The 13,905-nt window shown below is 46.1% G+C and overlaps 2 protein-coding genes across 2 annotated transcripts; one reads left to right on the top strand and one right to left on the bottom strand.

Moving 5' to 3' along the window:
• LOC125444022 (olfactory receptor 5V1-like) lies at positions 1 to 948 on the bottom strand. Its single transcript, XM_048516460.1, has one exon. The coding sequence runs from the start codon at positions 943 to 945 to the stop codon at positions 1 to 3; it is 945 nt and encodes a 314-aa protein (XP_048372417.1). The 5' UTR covers positions 946 to 948.
• An 11,125-nt stretch (positions 949 to 12,073) lies between these two features.
• Positions 12,074 to 13,013, top strand: LOC125444020 (olfactory receptor 5V1-like). The gene is given in 2 exon segments (XM_048516459.1): positions 12,074 to 12,595; positions 12,597 to 13,013. Coding segments are annotated over 2 exon segments (936 nt in total). The 5' UTR covers positions 12,074 to 12,076.
• Positions 13,014 to 13,905: the final 892 nt, after the last annotated feature.

Genomic DNA, 13,905 nt, shown 5'->3' with positions numbered 1-13,905 from the left:
CTACTGGAGCCACAGGGACAGTGACTGTTTGGGTCTGAACGCTCGTTTGAGAGCCTCCTTCATTTCTTTGTTCCTCAGGCAATAAATGATGGGGTTCAACATTGGGGTCACCACATTGTAAAGCACAGATGCTAGAGTGTCGAGATACGCAGGGTGACTTGAACTGGGCCGGTTATAATTAAACATGCAGGTGGTGTAGAATAAGGTGACTACCGTGAGGTGGGAAGCGCAGGTGGAGAAGGCTTTGCGGCGGCCCTGGGACGTGCGGATCCTCAAGACCGCTGCGGCAATGTGGACGTAGGAAACCAGGATGCAGAAGAAAGGGCTGGCCCCAAGCAGCAGCGTTACTGCCAGCAATGTGATTTGGTTGAGGAAAGTGTCCACACAAGACAGCTTGAGCAGCTGAGGGACATCGCAGAACACATGGTCCAGATTGTGAGAGGCACAGAAGGGCACAAGAGAGGTCATGGCTGTGTGCAGCACTGAGTTGAGGAGGCCGCAGGCCCACGAGGCTCCCACCAACTGGGCGCATAGCGTTCGGTTCATGAGGAGGGTGTACGTGAGGGGATGGCAGATGGCGACGTATCGGTCGTACGCCATCACGGCCAGAAGAAGGCACTCCACTCCCACAAAGGCCACCAGGAAGTAAAGCTGGACCAGGCAGCCCTGGAAGGAAATGGTCTTTGACTCGGCCAGCAAGTTTTTCAGCACGTGGGGCAGAGTGACCGAGGTGTAGCACATGTCCAGGAAGGAGAGATGCCGAATGAAGTAGTACATGGGCGTGTGGAAGCTGGAATCCAGAAAAGCCGTAGCCAGGATGAGGCCGTTTCCAAACAAGGTGGTGACGTACATGGTCAGGAACAAGACGAAGAACAGAGCATGGGGCTCGGGGAAATGGGAGAACCCCAAGAAGACAAATTCTCTCACGGCCGTTTGATTTGCCATCCGCTCTAACAAAGATCATGTCTTGCGTCTGAATGGGGGAAAGGGTTAGAAAACAAAGAGGGACAATTTTGCAATAGGGTCACTCGTGTCTCTGGTAACAGGCTATCGGTAGAACGTTTGTTTACTTTTTCTGAGGAATTGTACACCTTATGGCAGTGGTTCTCAACCTGGGGGTCAGGACCCCTTTTGGGGGGGGGGGTCGAATGGCCCTTTCACAGGGGTCGCCTAAGACTCTCTGCATCAGTGTTCTCCATCTTTAAAATGGATAAATGTTAGGGTTGGGGGTCACCACAACATGAGGAACTATATTAAAGGGTTGTGGCATTAGGAAGGTTGAGAACCACTACCTTATGGGGAAAGTGGCTACATTTTTAATGCAGCCCTGGAGACTGGATCTTAGATGTTGAAAGAACTCTTAATCAAACTTTTTAAAAAGCCATTGTTTGTTTTAATGAACAATCTATTGAATGTATATTCAAAGTGATAATGAAACGGGAATATTTGTCCATTTGAACCTGGGACTTACCTTATGATATTTTGGATTTTTTTCTTCCCTTCCCTGCCTGCATTTTCTCTATTGTGACAGTCGGTTGAATCCAGTTAACCTTCCCACTATATCTTGTCTAGTTCCCCTCTGTACGACGGTCCCATCTTGTATTGCTTTCTTCCACACAGGTCCCATGATCCTCAGCATAGTTTTTTTTGCTCCCCTCTCCCCCCTTTTTATTGATAGAAAAATCAGCTGGATCCAACCCACAGGCATTTGAATTGGCCACCAACGTGAACATAAGAACAAGCCAGCTGGATCAGACCAGAGTCCATCTAGTCCAGCACTCTGCTACTCGCAGTGGCCCACCAGGTACTTTTGGGAGCTCACATGCAGGCTGTGAACGCAATGGCCTTCTGCTGCTGCTGCTGCTCCCGAGCACCTGGTCTGTTAAGGCATTTGCAATCTGAAATTGAGGAGGATCAAGATTGGTAGCCATAGATTGACTTCTCCTCCATAAAACTGTCCAAGCCCTTTTTAAAGCTATCCAGGTTAGTGGCCATCACCACCTCCTGTGGCAGCATATTCCAAACTACCACTACTGTTGCACTCTGACTATAACTAATATTTCAAATGCATATATCTATATTTGAAATATTAGTTATAGCCAGAGTGCAACAGTAGTGGTAGTTCTATTATTATTAATATTTACTATTGCACCCCCTTTTCCTATGTGAGCATATTCCAAACACCAATCACACATTGTATGAAGAAGTGTTTCCTTTTATTAGTCCTAATTCTTCCCCCCAGCATTTTCAATGAATGCCCCCTGGGGTAGACATGCAATTCTCCTGCAAGCACACAACAAGTAAATATGAATTTCATCTACCAAAATGCAGTGCAACTGAATAACATCTTGCAGGGATGCTGGGGACAAAACCCACTTAGCATTTCAGCCATTTCAGCCAGAAATGGTAGCAAAAGCAGTAATATGAATGCTTTATTTCAGTTATCATTGCAACAGCCCTGTAATGTTGGTAACCATCATTATTTCCATATAAATGGGTGGGGATGTGGGAGAAACTGAGGCAATGGTGGTTTGCTGAGGGCTTATCTTGAGCAGAGTTAGCCTAGGTCACTCCTATGAGACCGACAGTGGCCCCTTCCGCACATGTGGAATAATGCACTTTCAGTCCACTTTCAATGCACTTTGAAGCTGGATTTAACTGTGTGGAATAGCCAAATCCACTTGCAAACAATTGCGAAAGTGGATTGAAAGTGCATTATTCTGTGTAGTGGAAGGGGCCTTTTGAGGCTTTCCTGCAGTTTGGGTGCTCTACTGCTGCAATTTTCCTCCACGCTTTCAGACATTATTTTCCATTTATTGCCTTGGTGTGTTTTCCTCATCGTTTCTCTGATCTCAAACCAATGAAGAAAACAAGAACATAAGAACATAAGAACAAGCCAGTTGGATCAGACCAGAGTCCATCTAGTCCAGCTCTCTGCTACTCGCAGTGGCCCACCAGGTGCCTTTGGGAGCTCACATGCAGGATGTGAATGCAATGTAGGGTGGTGAGAACCACAAAGGATTGCGAAGAGCTCCAAGCGGACCTTGATAAATTAGGTGAGTGGGCTCAGAAATGGCAAATGCAGTTCAATGTAGCAAAATGTAAAGTGATGCACATAGGGGCAAAAAATCCAAACTTCACAAACACGCTACAGGGGTCAGTGCTATCAGTCACAGACCAGGAAAGGGATTTAGGCGTCTTAGTTGATAGTTGCATGGGAATGTCAACTCAATGCATGGCAGCTGTAAAAAAGGCAAACTCTATGCTGGGGATAATTAGGAAAGGAATTGGGAATAAAACTGCAAAGATTGCCATGCCCTTATATAAAGCAGTGGTGCGACCGCACTTGGAATACTGTGTCCAGTTCTGGTCGCCCCATCTCAAAAAGGATATTGAGGAGATAGAAAAAGTGCAGCGAAGGGCAACAAGGATGATTGAGGGACTGGAGCACCTTCCCTATGAGGAGAGGCTGCAGCGTTTGGGACTCTTTAGTTTGGAGAGGAGGCGGCTGAGGGGGGATATGATTGAAGTCTACAAAATTATGCATGGGGTAGAAAATGTTGACAGAGAGAAATTTTTCTCTCTTTCTCACAATACTAGAACCAGGGGGCATTCATTGAAAATGCTGGGGGGAAGAATTAGGACTAATAAAAGGAAACACTTCTTCACGCTAACGTGATTGGTGTTTGGAATATGCTGCCACAGGAGGTGGTGATGGCCACTAACCTGGATAGCTTTAAAAGGGGCTTGGACAGATTTATGGAGGAGAAGTCGATTTATGGCTACCAATCTTGATCCTCCTTGATCTGAGATTGCAAATGCCTTAACAGACCAGGTGATCGAGAGCAACAGCCGCAGAAGGCCATTGCGTTCACATCCTACATGTGAGCTCCCAAAGGCACCTGGTGGGCCACTGCGAGTAGCAGAGAGCTGGACTAGATGGACTTTGGTCTGATCCAGCTGGCTTGTTCTTATGTTCTTATGGCCTTCTGCGGCTGTTGCTCCCGATCACCTGGTCTGTTAAGGCATTTGCAATCTCAGATCAAGGAGGATCAAGATTGGTAGCCATAGATCGACTTCTCCTCCATAAATCTGTCCAAGCCCCTTTTAAAGCTATCCAGGTTAGTGGCCATCACCACCTCCTGTGGCAGCATATTCCAAACACCAGTCACACGTTGCGTGAAGAAGTGTTTCCTTTTATTAGTTCTAATTCTTCCCCCCAGCATTTTCAATGTATGCCCCCTGGTTCTAGTATTGTGAGAAAGAGAGAAAAATTTCTCTCTGTCAACATTTTCTACCCCATGCATAATTTTGTAGACTTCAATCATATCCCCCCTCAGCCGCCTCCTCTCCAAACTCAAGAGTCCCAAACGCTGCAGCCTCTCCTCATATGGAAGGACAATGCTGCAGTTCGGCATCTGAACCTTGCGGACAGCTCCATGTGAAAACCTTCCAACAGACATTCACTCCCGTGGTGTGTGGGCAGAGTTCCTTTCACATTCCGGTCACGAACAAACGATGCCACACCACGGCATCTGAAAGGGTTGCAGCCTACCAGTAGTGACCGAAGGAAGAAAGACCCCTTTTGGCCACTGCAAAAGCTGTAAAGGAAATTGGGGAAGCTATTGAGAGAAAAATCAAACAGGATCAGGCTTGCAGAGAGGTGGAGAATTAGGGAACATCAAGCACAAAAGCTGGTAGGATCCAACCAGTATACAAAAACCTCAGAATTATGATCTATTCATCAACATTTCTGCCAATTCATCCCTTTGCAAAGCTGGGTTCGCTTCACAGAGCCTTTTCACTCAAACTCATCCAATTCCCTTTCTTCTTTCTGCCACCCCACCTGACTTTTGTTCATGCTCTGTTCATGCCCTCGATCTGTAGATCATAGCCTTTTTGAGTGGTCAAAGTGGACCACCCCTCTGACTTTTTCACCAGCAGAAAACCTGTTTGGATCCAATCCACAGCATTGTAGCAGCAATTACAGCCGATTTTGTGCGCAGGGACCTTTGATTCCAAATGGAAACGACAAAATTATGCAGAACAGAGAAAGACAGAGATGGACAGGCAGATAGGACGGTAGAGAAGAAATTGCATTACAGAAATGTGTTACCAAAGAATCTCACAATGATGCAGTATCCATTTTGTATTTTTTATACAATGCGTCCTGCATGCCGCTTCACACCAAATGAATAAATCCATGTATATTTCAATAGTTATTTTGTATTCTGATTGTCATATTTTTTTTAAAAAATACTCCCGTCTCCATTGTTGAAGTGAGAAACAGACTATATAAACATATCTTTGTACTCCTGGGGTTGATTCACCCAGGGATAGTTGCAGTATTCTCAGCTCAGTAAGCTGTTTTGTTTTCTTTTTCCTGATAAATCAAGTTTCTTGAATTGGACCCAGAAGATTTCAGTTAGCTCAGCTAAACCCGGCATAATATGGTCTTACATAATGCAATAAATGTGGACACTGTTTGATTTAATATGATAGAATTAGTTCTTCCAATTAATCATTTTCTGTATAAAGAAAAAAGAAAACATACATGAATGGCAAATCAAAGTTATCGAATGTGTAAGATTGGCAAAATGGAATGGATATATTTTGGACAAACATATTAATGAATTTAAACTAGATTGGAAGACTGGGTAAAATATTTTGTACAGGATTATAATAATGATTGGGTACCTACCTACAGTTGTGAAAGCTGAAGTGAAGAAGAGGATTTTTCTAATTGGATGAAAATGAATTTTAAAGTTAAGTGAAACAGATTTAAGTTAGGTATGGTTTGGTTCGGAGATAATACTTGGTTAATCTATCTTCCATGATTGCTGATGGAGCAGCCATTTTCAAAGGTGTTTATCCATTCTAACCATACCTTAGCAATGACAACACAGTATCCCAGCACAATATCTTACCAAGCTGAATTCTTAATTTGAACCCTGTTCTCATGTAACCTTGAACACTTGCAGAAGAACTATTAGTCCACATATCTGCCAGAACAGGTTCTTCTAAAATCACTGATGAGGCGATTCCGCACACGAGTAAAATAGGTTCGACCCAGTTCCCTGAGAAGGGTACTAACCTAGGTCGAAGCCATTGTTGTTCCCCACTGCAACCAGCTTGATCCCAGCTCGGAGGGCGGAATCATCCTGTGCCTCTTTGCTGCTCCGTTCCGATTGGCTACTGTTCTATGGCCATGTTCCGTCTATCCCCACACATGTTATAAAAAAAACTGCCACAGGAATGAAGGAACGAAGATGGTGTTTTTTGATTGGCCAGCTGTACGCATGCCCGAAACACTCAGCTGTGATTGGCTGAATGGGGGACTCCTGGCACCAGAGATTCTGCACTTTCCTGGAATCGAGCTGAGTTCGAGCGTGGTTCCCTGAAAAAGTAGTAGTTCCCAACTGGAGTCGGAAATTTGACCGTTACACAGGGCGAAGCTGGTACAAAACCACGTCAATCCCAGTGGTTGTGCGGAGCACTTAGGTCGAACGCAGCTCGAACTTAGGTCGATAACCCAAGTGCGGAATCGACCTCAGAGTCTGACAGCGGTACCTTTTCGTAACGATCTCTTTACCACACAGGATCTTGCAAGAGGTACAGTGACTGGCCTGTTTTCTTTCAGGATCCCCTCCTTTCCTCCATCTTCAGCTTCTGACCTCTGACTTCTCTGATATTAGCTGTGAGTTGCAGGGCCTGACACGGTTCCGCAGGGCCTGCAAGACAGAGCTGTTCCACCAGGCCTGTGGTTTCTCCATCATCATTTGTGTTCCTCTATTGTTTTTTAAACTTCTGCTTTGTCTTTGCCCACCCGGAGAGTCAGGTCCCAGCCAATAGCAGGCACAGAAGCAAGAAAGGGAGAGAGCAGTCTTGCTCTGAGTCCAGAGAAACAGAGTCCAAGTAGGTCTGGTAAGAGGCAGTCAAGGGTCCAAGCGAGGTCAAGTCAGGCAATCCAGTCCAAGGAATCGGTCTGCAAGCGGGTGTGGCAGAAAACTGTCAGGCGTTCAACAAGGTTGCTCCTGCAACTTCCACTTCCCAGTTTCTTATATGCCTGTGTTGTGTCTCAGTCTTAATCCTGAGCTGACTCACAGCATTTTCTGTGATTAGGGCTTCCAAGTGTGCACTGCGCCTTATAGAGTGCAGTTCCTGCTGGGTGCAAATCCTCAGTTGTCTTACAGACTCAGGTGAGCTGGGTGGACTGCTAGGTTGGCCCTCAGTAGCTGGAGGTGCTTCTGCAAGCACTCTGGCTTCCAACTCTTGACTTGGGCCAGCTCTACATCCTATGAGACTTCTGGCTGTGCTTGAGGCCCAGTTGACTGGGACTCCAGCACAGTGGGGTCCTACTGCCAGTGCTCCTCATCAGAGGACTCCTGGCTGGCTGACTCTGAGCCCATGACACTATCTAAGCGAGGATGGAGAGAGATGCCGAGAGCACATGTCAGGGGTGTAGCTTTATAAAACGGCACCTGTGGCTAACACTGAGAACTCCCCCCCCCCAGCTTTGCCCCACTCCCGATTCTCCACGTGGAGATTGGGCGAGCCAAGCCCCACTTTTTGGCATTCAACTGAGCCCCTGCTGGAGCGCAGATGCGAGGGGAGGCACGGTCCTGCAATGTGCCCTCAAGGAAGTGCCACCCGGGGCACCAGCCCTCCCGCATCCCCCTCTTGCTACACCACTGTCACATAGTGCACTCATGGAAGTAAAAGAGAGAGGCAGGAAGTGGCAGCTAGCAGGAAGAAGGCCTCTGGGGATAACAGGTCCCCTTCTGCTCTTGAGGCATTTTTGTATTGCTGCAGATCTTTGAGTCTGCAGCTCTCTTGAGGTTCCTTCAGGTCACTCTTTTCTCTGCCCGTGAACACAGATGATTTTTTGACAAAGGCTTTCACGGCCGGATTCAACTGGTTCTGGTGGGTTTTCCGGGCTGTGTGGCCGTGGTCTGGTGGATCTTGTTCCTAATGTTTCGCCTGCATCTGTGGCTGGCATCTTCAGAGGTGTATCACAGAGGGAAATCTGTTACACACTGTGTAACAGGGATGCAGGTGAAATGTTAGGAACAAGATCCACCAGACCACAGCCACACAGCCCGGAAAACCCACCAGAACCAACAGATGACTTTTGTCTCCTTTTTTCTCCTCAGAACTCTTTTTCCTGTGCATTGTCCTTTCTCTCAGGCCTTTTCTACTGCTCTCCTTTAGGGATAAAATGCCTTTCCCCCCTCAAGGTCCAATAGAGAGCCAAACCCGCAGGGTTACGTATGTGTTTATATTTATACTTGTTATATTAATGTAATATATATTTATTATGAAAATGGGTTTCAACATCATAAATGTTCTAATATTTGAAATAGTTTAATGTTTGACGCCTGGGGGGACCTTAAATTTGGCGGGAAAGCAGCAAATGTTTTAAATAAATAAATAAATATTTTTTTCGCAATCCTCCATTTGTACCGCTTGCGGCTTTTGGCTCTTTGAACTGAGGTAAAACTCTAGCTTAGGGTTCAGTCTTGTGGCCCAACAAAATGTGGGTACAGAATAAAACACATAACAAAGCATACAGCTAAGAGTTCCACATCCTCCACTTTGGTGGGAGATCTCTCAACAGCAACCCTATTTTCCCATTTTATTATAGGGTTCCTGGTGACTCCTATAAGTGTTACTCAGAAAAAAATCATTTGGAAAGACAGATGCTTCTATGTTAAAGCAATGTATGGCATTCTCATGTTATGGAAGACCATGCCGTTGGCTTAGTGAAGCAAACTAGAAAACCTTCTGGGTCCAAATCAAGGAATTTCTCTTTTTTTCAGGAAAACAAAAAACAATCTTGCTATTGGGTAGAGAATTACTTAATGATCCCACTGGTGCCAAGAGAGGTTTATATAGTCTCTCTCACACAATTATTAAAAGTTGCAGGCAATCTGGATGCAAATGACAATTTAAATATACATGGATTTATTCATCTGAGGTAGAGGATGCATCGTGTGGAAAATATACTACCGACGCTTTATCTTTGTGAGATTCTCTGGTAAATATATTTTTCTCATGGAATTTCTCCTCTACCATCCTAGCCATTTCTCTCTCTCTCTCTCTCTCTCTCTCCCCCCTCTCTCCTGCCTGCCTGCCTGCCTGCCTGCCTGTCTGTCTGTCTGTCTGTCTGTCTCTCTCTCTCTCTCTCTCTCCTCCCCTCTCCTCTCTGTCTGTCTGTCTGTCTGTCTGTCTGTCTGTCTCTCTCTCTCTCTCTCTCTCTCTCTCTAACTGAATTATTAGAATAAAAGGTCTCAGCATCTATTTATGTGCAAAGTCTGCTTGCGTTGAAATTACAAGAACGTGGGTTGGATCCAGCCCATTTTTCTGTTAGTCAAAAAGGGAGGCGGTCTCATTTGACTCCCCCAAAAAGCTGTGCTGTGTGGATCACAGGATCTGCACGGACAAATGCCAGGTAGGATAGAGGGTGCAGAAAGGACGAGAACTGGGCGAGACCGTTGAGTGAAAAAAGCTAGCAGGAATGTTGAGGAACAGAGGATGGTTTTGAATTTCATTCACCTAAATTTGGACCCTATCAACTTTTCCGCTTGATCTTGCCTGATTCCACCCTTCACTGCCATGCTAGTCCTGTGTGACTTGTCTGTGTGTGTGCCAAGATTCCCTTCATAGCCTTCTCGGTGGTGAAAAGGGGGGGGGGGCTTCCCCCTCTATTGCAGGTGGAAAAGCTGGTGTGCTCCAACCCGTTGACTCTGCTGAGCAATCACAAAGAACCATGGTTTGCAACAAGTCTCCTTAGATGCTAAAGGGGTGAGTGTTTTTGACTGGTTCAGTCTGTCTGATGGGGTGAAGCGGGGTTGGGGAAGCACAAGGAAAGAAAGGCAGTGAGTGGTAGAAGGGAAGCCAGCTATGATAAGCCAGCCATGGGTGAGTAAAAGAAAGAAAACGATTCAGAAGGATCAAGAGAGAGATACCCAGAAGAAAAGGCAGACATGCAGCAGAAGTAGGCAGACAAAGGGCAGGCAAATGCAGATTGCAAGCCGGAGCAAATATACATGGAAGGAACTCACTTCCTGACGACTCTGCTCTACTTTTCCTTTCTAATGGGTCATGGGAAACAATAAAAATTGTCACACTTTTCCCTACTGAACTTCAAAGGGAGAATCCAACAGGAAAAACCCTGAATTAGCATTCATCAGTATCTTAGGTCTTAACAAGCAACTGTCCTTTTTCACTTACTCAAGGGGCTACAGTCTTGGCACATCCCACACCTCACAAATGTTACTTAGTATGGCATTACTTTTATACTTTGCTAACTCAAAGAAGGAGAGTTTGGATTTATTCCCCGCCTTTTTTTCCTGTAAAGAGACTCAAGGTGGCTTGCAAACTCCTTTCCTCTCCCCGCAAGGGACACCTTGAGAGGTAGGTGAGGCTGAGAGAGTTCCGAGAGAACTGTAAGTACCCCAAGGTTCACCCAGCACGTTTCATGTGTCTCCCTACACCTAGATTGTGTGAATGGCACGTTGCCTATCAACAGTTGGGAGTGAATCTGCATGGGACTGATTACTCTTTTGAGTTAGATATGGTTCCAAAGCAGCAGCTCAATCCTATCCAGAGTTACTCCAGTCTTAAACCAACTGAAATCAAGGAGCTTAGTTATAAATCTGCTCAGCTTTGCAGTACCTGAGGCTTGGGGGAACCAACTTCGCCTCAGTCTCATCCATGCCCTTGCAATAAGGATGCTTACTCTGCTTTCATCAGCCGCAAGGAGACTCAGAGGGAGTTAGGAACTCCTTCCCTTCCTCTTCTCACATCAGACACCTTGTGGGGCTGAGAGAGCTCTGAGAGAACTGAGTAGCCCAAGGTCACCCCAGAGGCTTTGGGTGTAGGAGCAGGGAAATAAATCCAGTTCACCAGATTAGTCTGCCGCTCTTAACCACTACAACACAGTGGCTCCATGCCTAGCGAGAAGGGTAGCTGGATCCAGCCAGAAATACTATGCAGATTAAATCCTCAGTATTAGGGGTGCCAGTCCTTTGGCAGGGAAAGGGGGTAAGGCTGTGGTGGGAACCAAAAATTTTAGTAACGGGTTCCCATGGTGGTGGGATTCAAACAGTGGCGTAGCGCCAATGGGGCTAGGCGGGGCACGACGGGGCGTGGCCGGGCATTCCGGGGGCGGGGCATTAATAATTTCTCTGTTATTGTAAAAAACTTACTGTAAAAAAAAGTTCCTAATTTCCAGCTGGTATCTTTCTGCCCATAATTTAAACTCATTATAGCAAGTCCTATCGTCTACTGCCAACAGAAACAACGACTTCTCCTCTAATTGACTGCCTGACTTAATACTTTCAAATACTTAATTTTGTTTCTAGAAATCAAAAGAAGGATACTTTCCTTAAACAAGGAACTTTGCCATATTACTAAAACATGTTTTGAAAACAGCCCAACAGGGAGAATTATCCCGTTTTCTACCTTCGCTAACCAGCCACATAGGGAACAACAGGACTTTATGATTTTTGGACCTAATGGAATTTCTAACGGAAAAGCAGACCCAATTAGGAACCCCCTCTCGGCACACACAAATAATTAGTAACCCACTCTCGGGAACTGGTGAGAACCTGCTGGATCCCACCTCTGGGGTAAGGTTGCCAGATCCAGGTTGGGAATTTTCCGGAAATTTGGAGGTGGAGAATTTTCCGGAAATTTGGAGGAGAACTCAGCTGGGCAAAAGGCATCCCCAAAGCACCCCTTTGCTTCAGAAGAATGGATATCTGTAGTGTGGAGATGAGTTCTCATTCCAAGGGATTCCCAGGCTACACCTGGAGGATGGATCCCTATTCACTGTTCTCACAGAACATTATTCATGTGAATCACTTTTGATAGTGAAAATCAATATCACTGTTTGTGCGGTGGCTGGAGAATTGTGTGCGTTATGTCTGAATCATATACCAACGATAACACAAAAATTAATTAATTAATGCAGGCAGACAAAATGTCCTAGAGAGTTAAGCGCAAATTGTCCCCTGTGTTTTCTAACCCTCTTCCCTGTTTCAGATGCAAGATGCGATCCTTGTTGGAGCGGATGGCAAATCAAACGGCTGTGAGAGAATTCGTCTTCTTGGGGTTCTCCCATTTCCCCGAGCCCCATGCTCTGTTCTTCGTCTTGTTCCTGACCATGTACGTCACCACCTTGTTTGGAAACGGCCTCATCCTGGCCACGGCTTTTCTGGATTCCAGCTTCCACACGCCCATGTACTACTTCATTCGGCATCTCTCCTTCCTGGACATGTGCTACACCTCTGTCACTCTGCCCCACGTGCTGAAAAACTTGTTGGCCGAGTCAAAGACCATTTCCTTCCAGGGCTGCCTGGTCCAGCTTTACTTCCTGGTGGCCTTTGTGGGAGTGGAGTGCCTTCTTCTGGCCGTGATGGCGTACGACCGATACGTCGCCATCTGCCATCCCCTCACGTACACCCTCCTCATGAACCGAACGCTATGCGCCCAGTTGGTGGGGGCCTCGTGGACTTGTGGCCTCCTCAACTCAGTGCTGCATACCGCCATGACTTGTCTCGTGCCCTTCTGTGCCTCTCACAATCTGGACCCATGTGTTCTGCGATGTCCCCCAGCTGCTCAAGCTGTCTTGTGCAGATACTTTCCTCAACCAAATCACATTGGTAGTAGTAACGATGCTGCTTGGGGTTAGCCCTTTCCTCTGCATCATGGTTTCCTACATTCATATTGTCTCAGCGGTCTTGAGGATCCGCACATCCCAGGGCCGCCGCAAAGCCTTCTCCACCTGCGCTTCCCATCTTACGGTGGTCACCTTGTTTTTCAGCAGTGGCATGTTTAATTATAACCGACCTGGCTCTAGTTACCCTGCGTATTTAGATACTCTGGCTTCTGTGCTTTACAATGTGGTGACTCCAATGTTGAACCCCATCATCTACTGCCTGAGGAACAAAGAAATGAAGGAGGCTGTGAAACGAGTGCTCAATCCCCCCCAAATGCCATCTCTGTAGCTCCAAGTATGAGTCAAATTCCTTAAAGCCTTGAAAGCATGCTCATGTCATAGGCTGAGAGCCACATATATATTTAGGGTTGCCAACTCTAAAATTGCTGGAGATTTTAGGATGGAACCTAAGGAGGGCATGGTTCAAGAAGAGGAAGAAGAAGAAGAAGAGTTTGGATTTATATCTCCCCTTTCTCTCCTGTAGGAGACTCAAAGTGGCTTACAATCTCCTTGCCCTTCCCCCATCACAACAAACACCCTGTGATGTAGGTGGGGCTGAGAGAGCTCTGTAGAGCTGTGACTAGCCCAAGGTCACCCAGCTGGTGTGCATGGGAGTGCACAGGCTAATCTGAATTCCCCCAGATAAGCCTCCACAGTTCAGCGGCAGAGCGGGGAATCAAACCCGGTTCCTCCAGATCAGAATGCACCTGCTCTTAATCTCCTACGCCACTGCTGCTCCTCCTCAGTGAGGAAGACCTCAGTGAGCTAGAATACCATAAAGACCACCGTCCAAAGAAGCCATTTTCTCCGAGGAACTGATTTCTGTAGCATGAAGATCAGTTGTACTTCTGGAAGATCTCCAGGTCACACCTACAGGCTGGCAACACTAAATATATCACTTGAGATATAAATCAGCAGGTGTCTGACAGTTGTTCTTTTTGGATATTATGTCTGCATATACTAGGTACGTGCTGACATAATATCTGAAAAGAACAACTGTCCGACATCTGCTGATTTCTATCTCGAGTGATATATTTAGACACTGATTTATACCTCACGTGATATATTTACACACAGAATAACTACAATGCTGTCAGTATTCACAGTCACCATGTCATCTGAATAAGGACCACACTTCTGGCTCTATTTGTTATTTAAGTCTTGTAAACAAACCTTTTCAC

The sequence above is a fragment of the Sphaerodactylus townsendi genome, linkage group LG15, assembly GCF_021028975.2.
Source record: "Sphaerodactylus townsendi isolate TG3544 linkage group LG15, MPM_Stown_v2.3, whole genome shotgun sequence".
NCBI classification, from domain to species: Eukaryota; Metazoa; Chordata; class Lepidosauria; order Squamata; family Sphaerodactylidae; genus Sphaerodactylus; species Sphaerodactylus townsendi.
This window is presented reverse-complemented; position numbering and strand designations above follow the sequence as displayed.

Excerpts from the sequence above, each read along its gene's own strand:
- LOC125444022 (XM_048516460.1), bottom strand. The coding sequence starts at position 945 with ATGGCAAATCAAACGGCCGTGAGAGAATTTGTCTTCTTGGGGTTCTCC.